This window comes from Panthera uncia, chromosome D4, assembly GCF_023721935.1.
Source record: "Panthera uncia isolate 11264 chromosome D4, Puncia_PCG_1.0, whole genome shotgun sequence".
NCBI classification, from domain to species: Eukaryota; Metazoa; Chordata; class Mammalia; order Carnivora; family Felidae; genus Panthera; species Panthera uncia.
Window position 1 is genome coordinate 85,120,100 of NC_064807.1, and position 15,824 is coordinate 85,135,923.

Consider the following 15,824-nt stretch of genomic DNA (forward strand, 5'->3'; position numbering starts at 1 on the left):
TTCACCGACAAATTTCCCCTTTATTAATCACCTTGCACGTTACTGTTACACAACCATGAACGTGGTTCAGGAATCAAACTGAGTGGAAGCGAGTGAGTTGGGGCTCACGGGCCACATCGTCCAAAAGAGCACGGCAGGGGAAGATCGTACTTCCACGCAGGGCGGGCTGAGGCGAGGCCTTGGGCTTCCCTTACCAGCACACCTTGCACCCTGGCCTCAGCCTTGGAGAGGCCTGGAGCCCCTGGCTCTAGACAGTCCTGTCTCTAGATCCTTGGGAGCCTGGGGATTGGGATACAGACACCAGCCCGGCAGTGCAGAGGGCAGGGGGCTGGCTAGAGCCGAGCTAGCAAGAAAAGGACTTTCCGGTCTGGTGACCTGGTGAGGGACAGGGACAGGCTCTTCTGGTTCCTCTCCCTGCAGGAGGGCTCCTGGGTGGCCTACCGGGCGCCCGGGTCTTAGCCTCCGAACTCAGCCCGGGACTCGGGCCCCAGCAAATGCTGGCGATGACCCACGGAAGGCACCGGCTCAGGCCTGCAGGCCCCGCTAGGGGATGCCTTCCTGGCTTAGTCACCTCTGCGGGGCCTGGGGGTGGGGGGCGGTCGGGAGCAGAGGAGCGGCACCCTGGCGGGCTGCCCACCCCCGGTGGCTTGGCCGTGACGCCGGCAGGCCCGAGCACAGGGGGCTCACAGCTTGGCCCGAGGGTGGTGCTGGAGCAGAGCGCGCATGTCCAGGAGAGCCTTCTCTAGGTAGTGCGCCAGACGGGCCGCGTTGGTCTCGGCACAGCTGTTGTAGGCCGACACGGAGAAGTTGATGTGAGTCTCCATGGGGTTATAGCAAACGCCGTAGCCATCCGGGACCACGGGCCCAAAGAACATGACGCAGTCTGTCTTGGCAGGGACCTGGGGACAGCACAGGACTAAGCACGGGACTTCCGTCCTGCCCCACCAGCCTGCCTTTCCACAGCTCCGCCTCCACTGCGCTCTGCCCGAGGCGCCCTTTCCCCCCTTCTCCAGCGGGCGGGTCACTTCGTCTGCTCCTTGAGGTGCACTTCTGGCGTCAACCCTCTCTGGAGTCTTCCTTGCCACTCCCGAGGGAGCTGCGCCCTCCTGGAGGCTCCCCCGGCCCTCGGCCCTTTGCAGGGGGCCATCGCCGCCTCCGTCCCCGTGCTTCCGGCCTACGCTGTCCCCTCCTCCCAAGGGACAGGGATGGTGGTCTGTTCCTGCTGTTTCCCAGTGCCCGGCATAGGATGGCCTGACTCAGATGTTCCTTCGTGTCTGACCGGTGAACGAACCACGTCGATTCTCCCGTGAGGGGGGCCCTGACCCCTTCTCAGCCTGCCTGAGTCACGGCGAGGCCCCCCGGGCCCTGCTCTTCACCAGAACTCAGCCGTTTCAGTACTGACCCGGGGTGGCCCGAATGGGTCACACCACCACCAAGTCTGGCCATGTTCTGGACCCGGGCTCTATTCGGTGCAGCCTTCGTCCAGCTCTAGCGGGGGCTGTTCTGTCCCACCCCAGGGCACCTAGGGCAGTGGCAGGGGCCCGGAGGGCAGGAAAACCCACCTGGCTGGTGGAGAGGTTGAAATGCATAGCGATGGCGTAGGAGGTGTCCATGAAGATGTCGGGCATGCTCACCAGGTCCTCAATGGCCTGCAGCTTCAGGCCCAGCAGGTGCCGGTCAAAGGCCTCCCCGCGGATAGCCTGTGAGAGGGGACCGTCAGGGGCAGGGGCTGCAGGCCCAGAGGGTGCGCCCCTAGCCCTCCTGAAAAGCCTATGGCAGCAATGTCCCTTCCACACAGCGGTCCCTCGGACTCATGAGACCAGAGGGTCCGGGCAGGAGAGCCCTCGCTTCACACATGGAGAAACTGAGGCTCAGGGACCTGCCCAGGGAGGGGACAGGGCAGGATTTAAGGACACAGGCCTGCAGCTGGGTGGCCCGGCCCCATCCCGGCCACGGGGCCTTGGCAGGTCACTTACATCTTGGAGTCTCGGGGTCTTCGTCTGTAACATGGGGATGGGTACTGAATGTCCCTCCCGGGGTGGCAGTGGGAGCAAAATGGACAGCTGCATGTGACATGGGCAGAGCCTGGCACACACAGGTGCTCAGAGCCAGATGGGAACCTAGACCTCCCGCCCTTGACTGCAGCCCAAGCTGTCAGAGGGCGGGGACCCCGCTGTTGGCCAGACCATGCAAGCCCTCAGCATCCGGGGCCCCGGGGCCATCGAGGGGAGAACACGGTGCGAGCGCCAGAGGCTAACCTGGGACCGAAACAAAGTCACTGAGCTCAGTCTCGGTTTCCCCAACTTTAAAATGGGGATATTCAGCCTCACTCCAGGTGCCCCGGGTGCCCCCTGCTTTGGAGAGGAGTGGTTCATGCGAAGGGTGAGCGGCTGCAGGGACGGACGGCCGGGAAACACCAAGGGTCAAGTCAAGCAAATGGGGACAGCAGGGGTTCGCTCACGTGGTCCGTGTAGGCTCGGTGGGCTTGCACGGCCTTCCGCAGCAGGTCCACCTTCTGGGGCTCCTGAGAGGGGTGAGGGAGTTGAAGTGTATGTTCCCCCCCCCGTTCCTGCCACCTCCCGCAGTGGCCCGCTCCACCCGGCACTAGATCCGAGGTCCTCGAGAGCAGTCCTCCCCTGTTGGCCCTCAACCAAGGCCTGACACGCAGGCAGACGCGCCCTGCTGATGAGCGAATGAAGCAATAGTTCCCTTTTGCCCTTGGCTGCCAGGAAGCTCAGGGCCGAATTCACGACTCCACCTTCTGTCAGATTCCCAGTGCCCACCCCGGGGGCCGGGGAGGAGGGCGGGGGGGGGGGGGTTGGAATACAGTAGGTGCTCCATCAGTGTGCAGTGACAGAACGTACAGGAAGGGAGATGGCTCAAGGCCGGCTTGCCCGCCCTCGCCCCGGACCTCTCACCGACACGTTGGAGTCATCCATGGCCTTGACGAAGGTCAGTGAGTCCACGGAGGCCGAGCGGATGGTGTCGGTGCGGCCCAGGTGGAACATGCGCAGGGAGGCGCTTTCGTACGTGGCGCACGCCTGCTTGTAGATCCTGGGTGCGGGAGGGGGCTGAGCACAGCCCCCGGCAGGCTGCCCCCCCCCCGCCACCCCCAGGCCTCCTCCCTCCTCCCCCGCCAGGCCCCGGGGCGCGGCGCACCTGTAGTAGGCCAGCTGGAGTGCCATCTGGATGAAGGCGTCCGGGCTCAGCTTCTCCGACTTGGGGAAGTCTTTCCCAAAATGGTGGAACACCATCACCATGATGTCCAGGTCCTGGATCATGCTGGGGGGCGGGGAGAGGTGGGTGAGGAGCAGGCACCTGGCAGCCCCTGCCGACCCCAGGGGAGGCCCCGGGGAAGGCCCAAGAGCGGTCTCAGAACCAGCCAGGTGCCACGATCGACCGGGAACGGGAGCCTGCCGGGCTCGAGGAGCACAGTCCCCTAACCTGACTTGACCCACCCGGTATGCCGCGCTTACATGCTGAGATTCTGCTTGGCCTTTTCAATGTCGCTCTTGATCTCAGGGGTGATGTTGAACCGCAGCTTCTTGGGCATGGGCAGGGGCACCATGGGGGACCGCACAAGCTCGGGTTTCTTCCTGCGTGGGACACGGGGGGCCTCAGGCTCACGCTGGGGCCTCGGGGGCCTGGGTCCACCCCTGGGACTGAGGTGGGGGGCGTGGGTTCCTGAGGCCGGAGGGAGCCAGCCTGGGGAGACTGTGGGTTTGCTCTTTAGAAAACTGCCTTCGCTCCAGCTTCCAAGTGGCCACACGGAGGAGGCCTGGAGAGGGGAAGGGACTTGTCCAAGGTCAAGTAGCTGGGAAGCGGCAGAGCCGGAACTCAAACCGGGTCTGACGACGCTAAACCCGTGCCTTCTTCTGGCTTCCTTTGAAAACACAGATTCGCAGGCACAAGGGAGAATGGCATTTCTCCGTGACTGTCACCTGTCACCAGGAGCTCGGGAGCCGGGTGGAGGGTGGGACAGGCACACTCACGTGAACTCAATGACATGGTCCACGAGGGCAATGATGGGGGGTCCCTCCGCTGCTGCATGCTCGTAAACAAGCCCGCAGGAGCCATCTTCGGCCACGATGAACTGTGGAAGGGAGAGGGACCCGTCAGCCCCGGGTCCCTGGAGCCACTCTCTGCTGGTTGGGTCCCGTGGGAAGGGCCTCTCTGAAGCCATCTCAGGGGTTATGCCGACTTTATTATTGTTTTTAATAACAGCTAACACTCACCAGGGGCCTTGGGCCCATTTCAGGCCACGGCACGTCCCATACTCGTATACCGCGTCAAGTCCCTATAATGACTCCTCCCTGGGAGTCATTCCACAGGCTCAAAGAGGGAAAGTCACGGCCAAGACCGCGCCGCTCTGCCTGGCCCCACATCCCAGCTCTCTCGGTTGTGCTGACGAGGTGACAGCGGTTTCTGGGCCGGGCCCAGTAATGACAGGCTGACCGCCTGGTAATTACAGCCGCGTCCACCTGCTGGCCTCCCACCTGCTTTACTAGCTGGGAGGCCAGGGACGCCCGGGCGAGGGGCAGGAAGTCCTGCGTGGGCCAAGTTTGGGTGTGCGTCCTGGATGGGAGTCGGGGCTCCGCCAAGTCCCCACCTGCAGCGTCTTGTCGAACCAGCGATTGCCGCTGTTCAGTTTGCCACCACCCCCGTGCAGCATCTGGCCGGCCACGTGACGGCGGTACACGTCCTCCGAGACGCGGGGCACGGGTGCATCCAGGCACACGGTGAAGATGCTCTTCTGGATGGAGCGGACCGACTCCCGGTTCACCTTGTCTGGGGTGGCATGTGGGAGGGGCGCGAGACCGGGGGCGGGGGTGCATGTCAGGCCCGGGAAAGCCTCGGAGGCTTCCAGAGCATTCACGGGCGCTGGGTGAGGGCTGCAGAGGCAGCTTTGCACTCAACAGGGCCTCGTGACAGGGTTGGTGGCAGAGCGGTGAACACAGCTGCCTTCCGACAGGGCCCTGTAGCCCCCTAGCGCTCCACTAGCCGGGGCCCGATACCGAACCCACGTTAGAAACGAGGCAACGGGGGCGCCTGCCTGCCTCAGTCAGAAAAGCATGTGACTCTTGGTCTAGGGGTTGTGATCCCAAGCCTCACGTTGGGTGTAGAGATTACTAAAAGATAAACTTTAAAAAAAAAAAAAGAGGAAACCGAAGCCCCAGGTCACATGGAGAGCCAGCGTGATAGTCAGGGATCCAACACAGGGGTTCGACTCCAGGGACGACGCCCCTGACCAACAAAGGATTTGAAAGAATGTGGAGGCAGAGGTGGGGTCTGCAGCCAGAGGGCTTGACTCTTACTGTAACTTGCTACTTAATACAGGGAAACTAAACCCAGCCAAGCCTCAGTCCCCTCATCTGTGAAATGGGCCAACAGCACCTACTCCAAGTTGAGAGGATTCAGCGAGAAACGTGGCCGCTCAGGGCCTGGTGTGGGCAGAGGCCAAGACGTGGGCCTCTCCTCCTTCTTCCACCCCCCCCCCCACGGGCACCTTTGATGAGGGTGCTGTAGGCCTTGGCCCAGGAGTTGCGGTGGTTGGAAGTGAGGATGCCCACGGGCTCTTTGTTGGTTTGCAGCGATGAGTTCCAGATCTTCTCCAGCTGCACGAAGATCTGATCTGATGTCAGGGGTGTCCCATCGCTGTGGTACACGTCCAGCTCAAAAAACTACCCGGGCACGGCAAGTGGGGAGAAGGGAGGTGGGTGAGGGTCTCAGACAGGCAGCAGTCACCTCCCACCCCAGCCTCCTCCTGGCCCCGGCAGCCCAGAAGTCACAGCCAGTGCCGGTCGGGGCCCTGCCGAGGGATGAGTCAGGCTACAGGGGCGAGAGGCGGGGAGGTCCTTGCATTGCTCTCCCCAGGCCGGGCAGGCCCACGGCCCCTCCTGGGTGCCCTCTGGCTGGGGCCTAGCCAGGCGCCCAGTAGAGATGCCCGGGGCACGCCTGATCCTTGGGACACAGGGGCATGCATGTTGGGGAAGCTGACTTTTGGCCCCGCGCCCTCCTCCCCTGGGGAAGTGGGGGGAGCCCACCCACTTGGTAGTTGTGCACCACGGTGATGTGCATGGGCGGCTTCTTGCTCTTGCTGAAGCTGATGACCGAGTCCTGCTTGGGGCCCGGCACGCGGCAGGAGGACAGGATCTGATAGTACTGGTTCATGCACAGCGGCTTACCCCCCAGGTACTCCACGGGCAGGGTCTCGCTGCGGGGGCAGAGGGACAGTGAGGGGGCCACCAGGCAACCGAGCAGGGTGGAGGACAAGACCACCAGGGAGCTGCTGCTGGGCACCGCTGGGAGCCGGGCCAGGCCGAGAAGGGGCTTAGGCGAGTGGCGTCCCTACCCCGACTCAGTGTGAGCGGGAGGTGCGTCGGGGCTGCTCAGGGGGCCTGTATCCCACCCCGGGCGGGCCCTGCTTGTGAGTCGCCCCGGAAACTCGCTCTCCTCGGCGCTTCAGTTAAGCCACAGAAGAGAGGAGGTGGTGAGTCAGCCTCCGGGGTCCTCTTTGGCTGGGACAGTGTCACCAGGAGGCGGTCCCAGCAGCTGGGGCAGAGGACCTAAGTGTCCCAATCCCCATACTGTCTCTCCAACCCCAACAGAGGCTGGGCCAACAGGAAGTGAAAGCGACCGAGATCTGGACCCGTCCAACACCCGGCTGCGACACTGGAGACGCTGGACGTGCTGGGCCCAGGCTGGAGTGGCTGCGGGGATGGGGGGCGGGGCAGGGGAGGCTGCCCACCTGTCAATCATGGTTTTGAAATCCAACACGCCCTCGATGAATTTGGCAGCAAACCTGGGGGGAGCAATGAGAGATCAGAACCTGTTGGGACACCCCAAGGGAGGTCCCAGGCCAGGGACACCAGTGGGGTGAGGGGAAGGCCTAGCCAAGGGAGGAGACAGATTGCTTCACTCTGAACCCACTGCTGGCAGAAAGCCTGAAAGGAGTTCAAGTGTAGGACCTGTGTTTGAGTCCCGGCTTGCCCTTCTGAGCCAGCTTTCTCTTATCTCTAGAGGGAGGGTCCCAAGAGGGCCCAGGGAGATGCTTTTGGCCAGGGACACCTACATGCTGGAAGGATGTAGGTGTAATGAATGGGAGCGCGATTACGGCTGGTTTATTCGTTGGTACTGGCTGATTTCACCCACAAAGGGCCTGAGGCCCTGAATCACAGCCTGGAGCCTGGAAGGAGGTCACCTCTTCTCTGAAGCGTCAGAGAGGGACCCGGGACCTTGGGGGATGGGGAGTATAAACGGGAGGGCAGTAGCTCAGGGTGTCCTCTCTGATAGGTACCTTCCTGTTTGGGGGCCGCTGTGTCTTCCGGGCCATCTCCCTCAACCGGGCCTTCCTGCTTGGATCGTCCGGACCACACCAGTCAGGCCTGACACCTGGTCTGCCCCTGGCTCCCAACATGGGGACCACCGGCTAGAGCCTGAGCCTGAATTCTTGGATGCCCCGGCCCCTTTAAGAGAAGCAGGTGGTGGCCCTGAGTGTCTGGTCCTTGGGCAGGAGATCCCTGTCACTGGTATTTTTATCCCGGTAGTATTGGAACAGAGGCCAGGGCAAGTGACACGGCCGAATGTGGAAAAGGGGATGGTGTACAAAGGTCACTCCTGGGACCAGCTGGAGAGAGAGGAGGGGCTGAAGTGTCAGAATGAGGTGAGGGGTAGCCTCAGGTTCACAGAGAGGGAGGGGATACGGTCTACAATGTGATTAACAGTTATGAAACTTTAGAGCCAGGAAGACCCTGCTTCAGCCAATCCTGAAAGGTGACCTCGGGCAAGTCCTTTCATTGCTCTGAGCCTTAGTTTCCCGATGTGTGACATAGGGATGATGCTCCCTACTTCGTAGGGCTGTGTGGGGCGGCGGGGGGTGGGGAGGAGGTGGCCGATGAACGATAAGGAACAGATAATGACCGGGGCCCCTGCAGTCTCCCGGGGGAATTGGACATCAGGGCCTTGGACATGCCCAGAGCCCTGTCCCAGCCGTAGCCACTCACTCACCGGAGCTGTCCCTGCAGGTCCACAAAGTCCTGCTTGGGCAGTGCTACACCAGGGCTGGAGTAGATGACCAGGGGCTGGCGGTACTGGAGGTAGGCTGTTTTGAGCCACCACTCGGACAGCTGGAGAAAGGACCACAGCCTGTGTGTGAGGAGCGGGTGGGGACGTGGCTGGGTCCCCTCTGCCCCCTCTATAGGGCACAGATTCTCCAAGTGAATGCTCAGAGCGGAGCCTCCCGCCCCCTTAAAAACCAACCTGTGGCACCTCATCGTTTCCTCTTAGCCTGAGGCAATCGGCATTAGCAAGACAAATTAGACAACACTGCGGAGCAAAGGAGCCAATGATTCTAGAAAGAAAAGGACTGAAGGACTGCCAGGAAATGGGGGAGGGGTGAGGGGAAGAGGCAGAAATGTGAATCACTTTCCTTCATCTTACACACTTTTGGGCAATGATTTTACTCTTTTTGGAAAGAAAAATATATGAATGACAGAAAAGGAAAAAAATACATAAAGTCAAAGTCTGATGAACGTATTTTTGACCGTTCCAGGTAGAACATTCTCTGGGGAGGCAGGAGCCCAGGGTTCGGTGCAGTTCTTGGGACCCTGGTCCTCCCTGGCCACGGTTTTGTTGGTGTCAGACTGGGGAGCAGACACTCCCTTGGATCTCAAGGTCAGGGCCATCTAGGGAAAGCTCCCTGCGAGGATAAGTCACTGCCCTAGTGACAAGATGTGGGTGCCACATCCTGTGTCTCCATCTGGTGGTCTGTCCTCTGCCCAAGGGGCTATTTCCATCGGGTGAGCAGTCTCTCTGGGGACCAGCCATGGCCAGGCTGTTAAAGACCCCTGTCTCGGGGCTGTGCAGACTCCCAAGTAACTATCACCCTTGAGCCTTACGTGCTGACTGTAATATCCCCCTCACTCTGCCCCCGCAAGCGCCTCTCTGGCAGGTCTCTCAATCCCAGGGACCCCAGACCCCCACTGTGTTTCCTATCCCATCTCCAACAGCCGTGGGACGTGCCTCTTCACCACACAGGCTCCCCTTGGGGCACAGCTAGCCTGTGGCGCTAGGCCACCAGCCTTGGGCCCTTGGCAAGGCAAGAGGGAAGATGACAGGCCCAGGGTGCACAGTGGGCCAGCAAGCAACTGCTGTCTGCTGACTTGTGGCCCGAGGACAAGGCTCCTGGTCAGCCAGACCCTCTCCTGTGTAGCTCGGGGCCTCCCAGGGAGCTGCTGTGGGTTTTCAATCTACCTCTCTGGGCCTCAGCTTCCTCACCTGTGGATCAGGGAGGGGCAGACAGGAATTCCCTCCCCTTGGTGACAGCCGGGCTGCCCTTCAGCCAGGGGCCCCCACTCCATCACGGATCTCAGGGCCTCTGACCAGAGTTTGGGAAACACAGGGAAACCCTGCAGATGTGGGCATTCCCCCTGTTGAGAATCTGCTGGGCCTTGTGAGCGGAGAAGGAGGTAGCCCCACCCTTTTAGCTAGAAGTTTCTGTTGGAAAAAGAAATTCCTGGCGAAAAATGGAGGGAAACTGCCAGACCACAGACTCTTTAAGTGCCTGCCGAGGCTCAGTACCTGACGCCCACCCGTTGAGGACTCCCCGCTCCCATGTACCCCACTCAGAAGAGCATCTCCCACTTTACACGGCCAGAAGCTGGCTGTGGTTCTCTCCCAGAGAACCTGCTCCCCGCTTGGCCATCCCCTTCTTGGTCAGTCTCCCCCATCCTCCCCCAACTGCCCCTCCCCAAATGCCCCTGCCGTTGCTTTAAGTCGGGACTGCTCTCTATCAGCAGGTGCCATTAGTGCTGCCTCTAGAACGCATCCTGACCCTGACCATATCCTGACCCAGACCGCGGGAGATGCCCGCGCCAGCCTCCTCGCATGCCTCCTGCCCCCATTCCTGCTTCCCTCCCAGCAGTCAGGGTGGTTCTTTCCAACTACGTTCAGGTGTAAGACGCCCACAGGAGAGTGCACGGGGTGTCAGTGTGGACCTGTGTGACAGGCGATTCGATCTGTCACTGAACAACACAAATGCCCTGCTTTAGGCCATCCTGTGGCCGGCCCCCCTCCCACTGAACTCCAGCCCACCTTCCTTGCTCCGATGCCCCCCCCCCACCCCCCGCCCCAGCCCCAAGCCGCTGCACTAAATTCCAGCCTCTGTCCTTGGACACGCTAGGCCGTTGCCACCTTTCCCTGTGTTGTTCCCTGTCTCAGATCCAACACCGCCTCCTCCCTGCCCTCCCGGCCCACTCAGCCTCAAACCACTGCCATATTCCCCTCTCCTCTTCTCCTGGCAAGCTTCACTGCCGGAAAGAACCTCGTCCCCTCACTTGTGTCCTGTTTCCTCACCTCGATCCGCACCCCACGTTAATGTCAGCCCCAAGGGACCACGGACTGTGTTCCTGCTCACTCAGGGCCCTGCCTAGTGCAAGGCACAGAGCAAGCACTGAAGAAACTGCAGGGCGCACACGAATGCCCCCGAGTCGCAGGTATTGGAAAATGCGGTGTGAGGCCAGCAACAGACGGGCCGCAGCGAGGGTGCTCTCATAAGCCTCCGAGAGGGCCCTGTGCCCCCCGCCCCCCTTCCTCCCCGGGCCCCTGCGGGAACGAGGAAGTCCACTTACCCAGTTCTCCATCTTCCTGGCCCTGCGCTCCAGCCCTTTCTGCAGACGCTCCCCGACGCCCCCCGCGGTCTGAAACTCTTCCACCAGCTGCTTGGTCTGGGTCCACTCCTCCTCGCTCACGATGGGCTGCAGCGCCTTGAGGTAACGGTCCAGGGACTGCTGGAGCGCAGGCACGGGCAGCCGGGGCAGCGAATCCTGGTGTGCCTTGAAGCGGCCGGAAACCTTCACCAAGGAGGAGGGCTTGAGCAAGCCCAGGGGCTTTACCTGCAGGCAGCAGAACATCTTGCTCATTCTCTCGCTGGCTCTGGAAGGCCCTGTCAATCCCAAAAGCTGCAGTACTGGGCACTTATGTGCCACTCCGTGGGGTCAGAGCTGGCCTCTTGGATGGTGCCCGCCTGGCTTCCCGGCCCTCAAACTGTACAGTGAGTGTCTCCGCCTCTCTGGGGCCTGGAGACGCAGGGAGGGCTAGGGGACGGGGGGGTGTGGCCACTGGTCCAAGTCGGGATGGACGGCACCTGCTGGGGGCGGCAGAGCTGAGGGCGGCCTCTCACCTGTCTGGAGGCACAAGACTCCGCCTTTCTCCCCCTGGGACCAGGAGCCAGCCAGCCAGCCAGCAGTCAGGCGACTGCTCCCGCCCCCGGGGGTCCCCGCCTCCTTTTCTCCCACCCTCGCCAAATTGAGAAAGAGAGGGAAAAAGAGAAAGTCAGAAAGAGCCAGAGGAGGACAGCCCCTTGGGGTGAGGGCGAAGGCTTGGTTTTTACCTGTCTGGGGGTGGGGATAGAGGGACATTGGGGCAGCTGTGTGGCAAGCGAGAGCTGAATGGCCTGGATGGCCTGGCGGGGGTACGGGGGTGTGGTGAGAGGTGGCAGAGAAAGTCTGGGAGGCTCTGGAGGCAGGCAGAAAGAGAGGAGATCTGAGGAGCTGGAAACAGTGGGTAGGCAAGTGGCAGAGGATCCGTTCCATACCTTCTCTTTCTGCTGCCCGTCCTCCATGGCAGGACTGAGGTTCTGAGCCCTGTCTGTCTGCCTTGGGCTGGACCTCTAAGCCTAACTGTGCTACCAAGTGGGTGAGCAGAACCTAGCAAGAGACAGCCACTTGCCCGGGCTGGAAAGAAAAGACAAGAGCCGAGATTCAGGGGGGTGATAGGGAGTGGCAGTGGCAATGGCTACGGTGGCCACGGCAACACCTCGGGTTGTGGCTGTGGCAGGCACCCTCTCTAGCTTCCAGGAGTGGAGGATTAGGGAGCAGGTGAGGGGGCTGGTAGTAGGCACAGGCACAGGAGGAAACCTGGAACACGTTCTCCTTTCTTCTTTGGGTGGGCCCGGTGCCAGGGAGGCAGGCCAGGAGGGATTAAAAAATCCACCTGTTGGAATCCGTATAGGTCTGTTTAATGAGCAAAAACCTGGCTGGAGGCAGAAACCGTCCGGCCACCGAGGTTACGCCACAACCCTGAAATTAGACCTGAAAATTAAGGTTGGCGCAAGGGAGCAGACGCCGAAAAGGGGCCATAAGTGGACAGTGGCTGCTAAAACCCCATCCCGTTTTCCTCCAGGACTCTTGGAGCCCTTCTGGGCCTCCCTTCCACCAAAGCCTGGTTCTCTTGAGCTGTGGCTCATTCGGCTGGCGGCCAAAAGTGAAGGACTTTGGGCACTAAAAAAAAATACACCGAAGGAGAATGCTAGTTTTGGGACTCTGCTAGATTTGAGTCACCGGAGCCAAGGGATTCTGGCCAAGTCTCTCCTTGCCTCAGTTTCCCCAGCAGTAAAGCGATCAGGCCGCCGAGAAGGTCCTAGAAGCTGTCTGTAGGAGGGGGGCACTATTTAGGTGTTGGTGACAAGGGTGAAGTGGAGCCTTCGGGTCCTGGGAGACCTGGAAGAGCCTCTGGGCCAGCAGATGGGTACCCTCAGCCCTCTGGGCCAAGTAGTATCTGAACATCCTTCTTGGCACGGACAGAAGGAGATACAAGCAGGGATATGCTTGGAGTGGACAGCAAAGGAACTCAAACCATAGGAGCAGCACTGCCGGCTCCAGGCTGCCCTGCGGAGAGCACTGTGGCATAGACACAAAACTGGGGGAGGGACTGGTGGAGAAGAAGGGCAGGGGGCTGCCGCCTGAAGCCTCTGGCCAGTTCAGAGGACTTTGAGAGCAGCCCAGCTTGAGGCCTCCACATGAATTTCTCTGGCCACACACAATTCCCCAGGGGCCGTTTGCTGAGCCCCAGGAGACCCGAGCAACTGGGTGAGGTTGGAGAACTGGCTCTGGACCGCGCATAGATGGCTCAGGCTGCGCGAGTGACAGGTGTGTGTCAGAGAATAACCGTCTGAGAGACACTCCTGGCCTCCCAGCAAGTTGGTTCTGGGTCTCAGGGTGGAGGTGCAGCCTGAACCCTGGGTCCCCACTATCTTTTCCGGGTGGCAGGAATTTAGAACCACACGATGTGGGTTCGATCCGGTCTCTGACCTTGAGCCTCAGTCTCCTTTTCCAAGCGGGGTTAGGCCCCCTGCCGATCCCACCCCAGCAGCTGTTGGCTAGGCAGGACAGTGGGTGGCCTCCTGCCCCCGTCGCCTCGACGGCTTGTCACTCCATTCCGGCGCAGCCGCGTGTCTGACTCCACTCCCGACCCACCCGCCACGTCCAGGGCCCGCCAGGCCGGTTTCCCGGCCGAACTCACCACGGTCCTGGCCGCGAAAGCCAACATCTCTGCGACACAGAGTCCACTAGGTTCCTCGCGCTGGGCAAAGTCCGCGCCGCCGCCGCCGGTGGATCCTTGCTAGAGCCTCTGGACTAAGGTCGTCGACCTTGGTCGAGTCACCGCGGCCAGCCGGTAGAGATGGCCCGGCGCCCACCGACCGGGCCTGGCGGGCCGTGGGCTGGTGGCTCCGAGGAGCACTCTTGGGGTGGGCCCGGGCCGCTAGGCGCGGGTGTGGGGCGGGGCCATGGCGCGGGGCGGGGCTGGACAGGGGGCGGGGCCGAGGGCGCAGTTAGCGGTCCCGAGACCCCGCGAGGCGGTGGAACCCAGGAAGAGGGGCAAACCGCAGGCCTCAGCCCCCCTCTCCGTCTCCCACCTCCAAAAGTTGTCTCAGCTGTTGGACGCAGTAGTGTGCAGCACTCTCAGTCGGCTTGGTGTCCTTGAGCGCTACTCTTAGAACGAAAGGAAAACACAACCATGTCAACAAGGGACTGTCCGCCAATATGCTTCGGGATAGGGTCAAAGATGACAGGTGGGGAGCGCCCCGCACAAGCATGGCTGCCGCGCTCCCATCACCGGGCGGACAGTGGGCTGGTAGGGAGGCGAGCGGGCCGCTGCCGCGCATGCTCCCAGTTGCCCCGCACCAACATGGCCGCCGCCTCCCCGTGAGCGCCGTAGCCGCGAGCCGGCCGTTGCTGGGCATGCTCCCTGAGTGCCCCGCACCAGCATGGCGGTCGTCTTCACCGGGGTGACTTTAATTCTCGGTTTTCGGTTATAGCCGGCCGGTGCTCAGTTCTCTTCAGAAAGCTCTGAGCGCCTGGTGGAGCCGGGGAAAGGAAGGGAGTGCAGGCGTGAAAGGGGAGAGGGGACTGCGGGTATCCGGGCCGGCTCCTGGCGGGAGGAAGATGGCTGAGGGCGAGCGGCAACCGCCGCCAGGTAGGACCGGCCGGGCCCGGCCTGGGTGTGGGGGTGCGGGGGCGGCGCCCGGCGCGGGGGCGGGGAAAGGGTGTGGTGTGGGGGGCTCGGCGGGAGAAGGGGTCGGGAGGTGGGGGAACTCGAGCGGCAGAAGCGGCTGGGCCCCGAGGAGGAGCCGGTGGAGGCGCCCCAAGAGGGAAATGTTGGGACCTGCGGGGTGGCCAAGAACCCGGGACTGCGAAGGGGTGGTGGGTGGGGCGCGACACCGGGACTTGGGGGGCCCCGGCTGCCAGAGGGCCGGGAGGGCAGCGCCGCGGCCAGAAGGGGAGGCCTTTTCCGTATCTGGGCTGCGCGTGAAGTCAGCCCTTGAGCTGGTGGGGAACTGCCTGGGATGGGGGCGAAAGTGATTCTGGTGGCTGCCTTCTTTATTAGCCCCTGCCCAGCGGGCGACGGGTGGTGCTCAGTGGGCCTGCGCCCGCCCGCCCCGGCTTCCCAGACTCCTCCGCACCCTTCCCGCCCCTCATCCTCCTACCCCCTCTGTCCCTCTTGGAAATCGGGCTGTGGACTTTTCTTCCATTGGCTGACAATTTATTGAGAGACCTGCCCTTGGTTGTGTAAACCACTGATTAAAAAAAGCTGGTTGTGCAAGATGAGCCTGGCCTCGCCATCTGTATCTTTTACTTGCGCCGTGGCCTCGCTTTAGTTCATCTCAAATAACGGATGCCAGTGGTAGGGAAGGAAGGGATCTTCTAGAGACCTGTTTTCCTGGAGAAGGGGAAGTCTGTTGGCGGTTACCTGCCGCCCTCTCTCGAGCCAAGAAGGACTGACCATAGAGAAGTAAAAATTCTGACAGGGCGAATAGGTTGGCCAACAGCTAATGTGTTTAAAGCAGTGGATATTCCTTCTGTCTTGCACGTGGGGCTCTCTGGGAAGGTCTCACTCAGGAAGGAGAAACTCATCCTCCCCTCTGCCCCCAACAGATTAACAAAGAGCTGGCTGTGCTCTGTTAGGGCATTTGAAACCATTTACTTCGTTCAGTAGAAAACTTTCGTGCCCGTGCCTTTAGAAGTTCTGGTAATGACTGTGAGAGCTATAAGCCAACCGGAATTCTAGGGAGATGAGTGCATCTCCAAAGTTGGGTGGCTGGAGAGACGGCCCAGGCACTGAAGGAGATAAAGGGAAGGTATCTATATGGCTGGAAAGAGCCAGGTCCCTGGAGGTCGTTCTCTTTGAAGTTTGAAACAGGACATTTTGGAGCAAGTGGAAAGAACTACTTGACTTAGACAGTGTAGTGGTGAAAACCTTGGGTTTTTAAGAGTTGTACAGAGCTGGCTCTGCCTGGCAAATCACATTCTCTCTTTTTTTTTTTTTTTTTGAGAAACTGGGGCTGTTATATCTTCTGCACCGAGTTGTAGTGTGTGTTCCATTGATGATGTGGGCAAAACATGGCACGTGGTGGGTAGTCCGGAAATGTTGATTGCTGTTGGCCTTTTAACCTTTTTTTTTTTTTAACGTTTTTTATTTATTTTTGAGACAGGGAGAGACAGAGCATGAACAGGGGAAGGTCAGAGAGAGGGAGACACAGAATCCGA

The 15,824-nt window shown here is 61.0% G+C and overlaps 2 protein-coding genes across 4 annotated transcripts in view; one reads left to right on the forward strand and one right to left on the reverse strand.

Moving 5' to 3' along the window:
* On the reverse strand, positions 1 to 13,583 carry CRAT (carnitine O-acetyltransferase). 2 transcript variants are annotated; one of them, XM_049630004.1, is made up of 15 exons: positions 13,300 to 13,583; positions 11,594 to 11,732; positions 10,629 to 10,892; positions 8,008 to 8,126; positions 6,749 to 6,802; positions 6,049 to 6,214; positions 5,507 to 5,681; positions 4,610 to 4,788; positions 3,993 to 4,093; positions 3,477 to 3,596; positions 3,160 to 3,282; positions 2,919 to 3,054; positions 2,462 to 2,524; positions 1,563 to 1,700; positions 1 to 899 (listed from the first exon to the last, which is right to left on the reverse strand). In XM_049630004.1, the coding sequence occupies exons 2-15, from the start codon at positions 11,618 to 11,620 to the stop codon at positions 684 to 686; spliced, it is 1,881 nt and encodes a 626-aa protein (XP_049485961.1). In that variant the 5' UTR covers positions 11,621 to 11,732; positions 13,300 to 13,583; the 3' UTR covers positions 1 to 683. The 2 variants fall into 2 exon arrangements, with proteins under 2 accessions (XP_049485961.1, XP_049485960.1); XM_049630003.1 differs by lacking the exon at positions 11,594 to 11,732.
* Positions 13,584 to 13,692: 109 nt separating this feature from the next.
* Positions 13,693 to 15,824, forward strand: part of PTPA (protein phosphatase 2 phosphatase activator) — a 30,914-nt gene continuing 28,782 nt past the window's right edge. Inside the window, exon 1 of one of the 2 annotated variants that reach the window (XM_049630005.1) lies at positions 13,693 to 13,849. In XM_049630005.1, the coding sequence (XP_049485962.1) occupies positions 13,795 to 13,849 (55 nt within the window). In that variant the 5' untranslated portion in view covers positions 13,693 to 13,794. Of the gene's footprint in view, positions 13,850 to 13,944; positions 14,254 to 15,824 lie in introns of those variants that run through there. The other variant, XM_049630006.1, reaches the window with a different exon arrangement.

Coding starts and splice junctions, on each gene's coding strand:
- CRAT (XM_049630003.1), bottom strand. CDS start 13,326: ATGTTGGCTTTCGCGGCCAGGACCGTG. Junction 6,803..8,007: donor GACCTGCAGGGACAGCTCCG/GTGAGTGAGTGG, acceptor TGCTCCCCCCAG/GTTTGCTGCCAAATTCATCG. Junction 2,525..2,918: donor TGGATGACTCCAACGTGTCG/GTGAGAGGTCCG, acceptor CACCCCTCTCAG/GAGCCCCAGAAGGTGGACCT.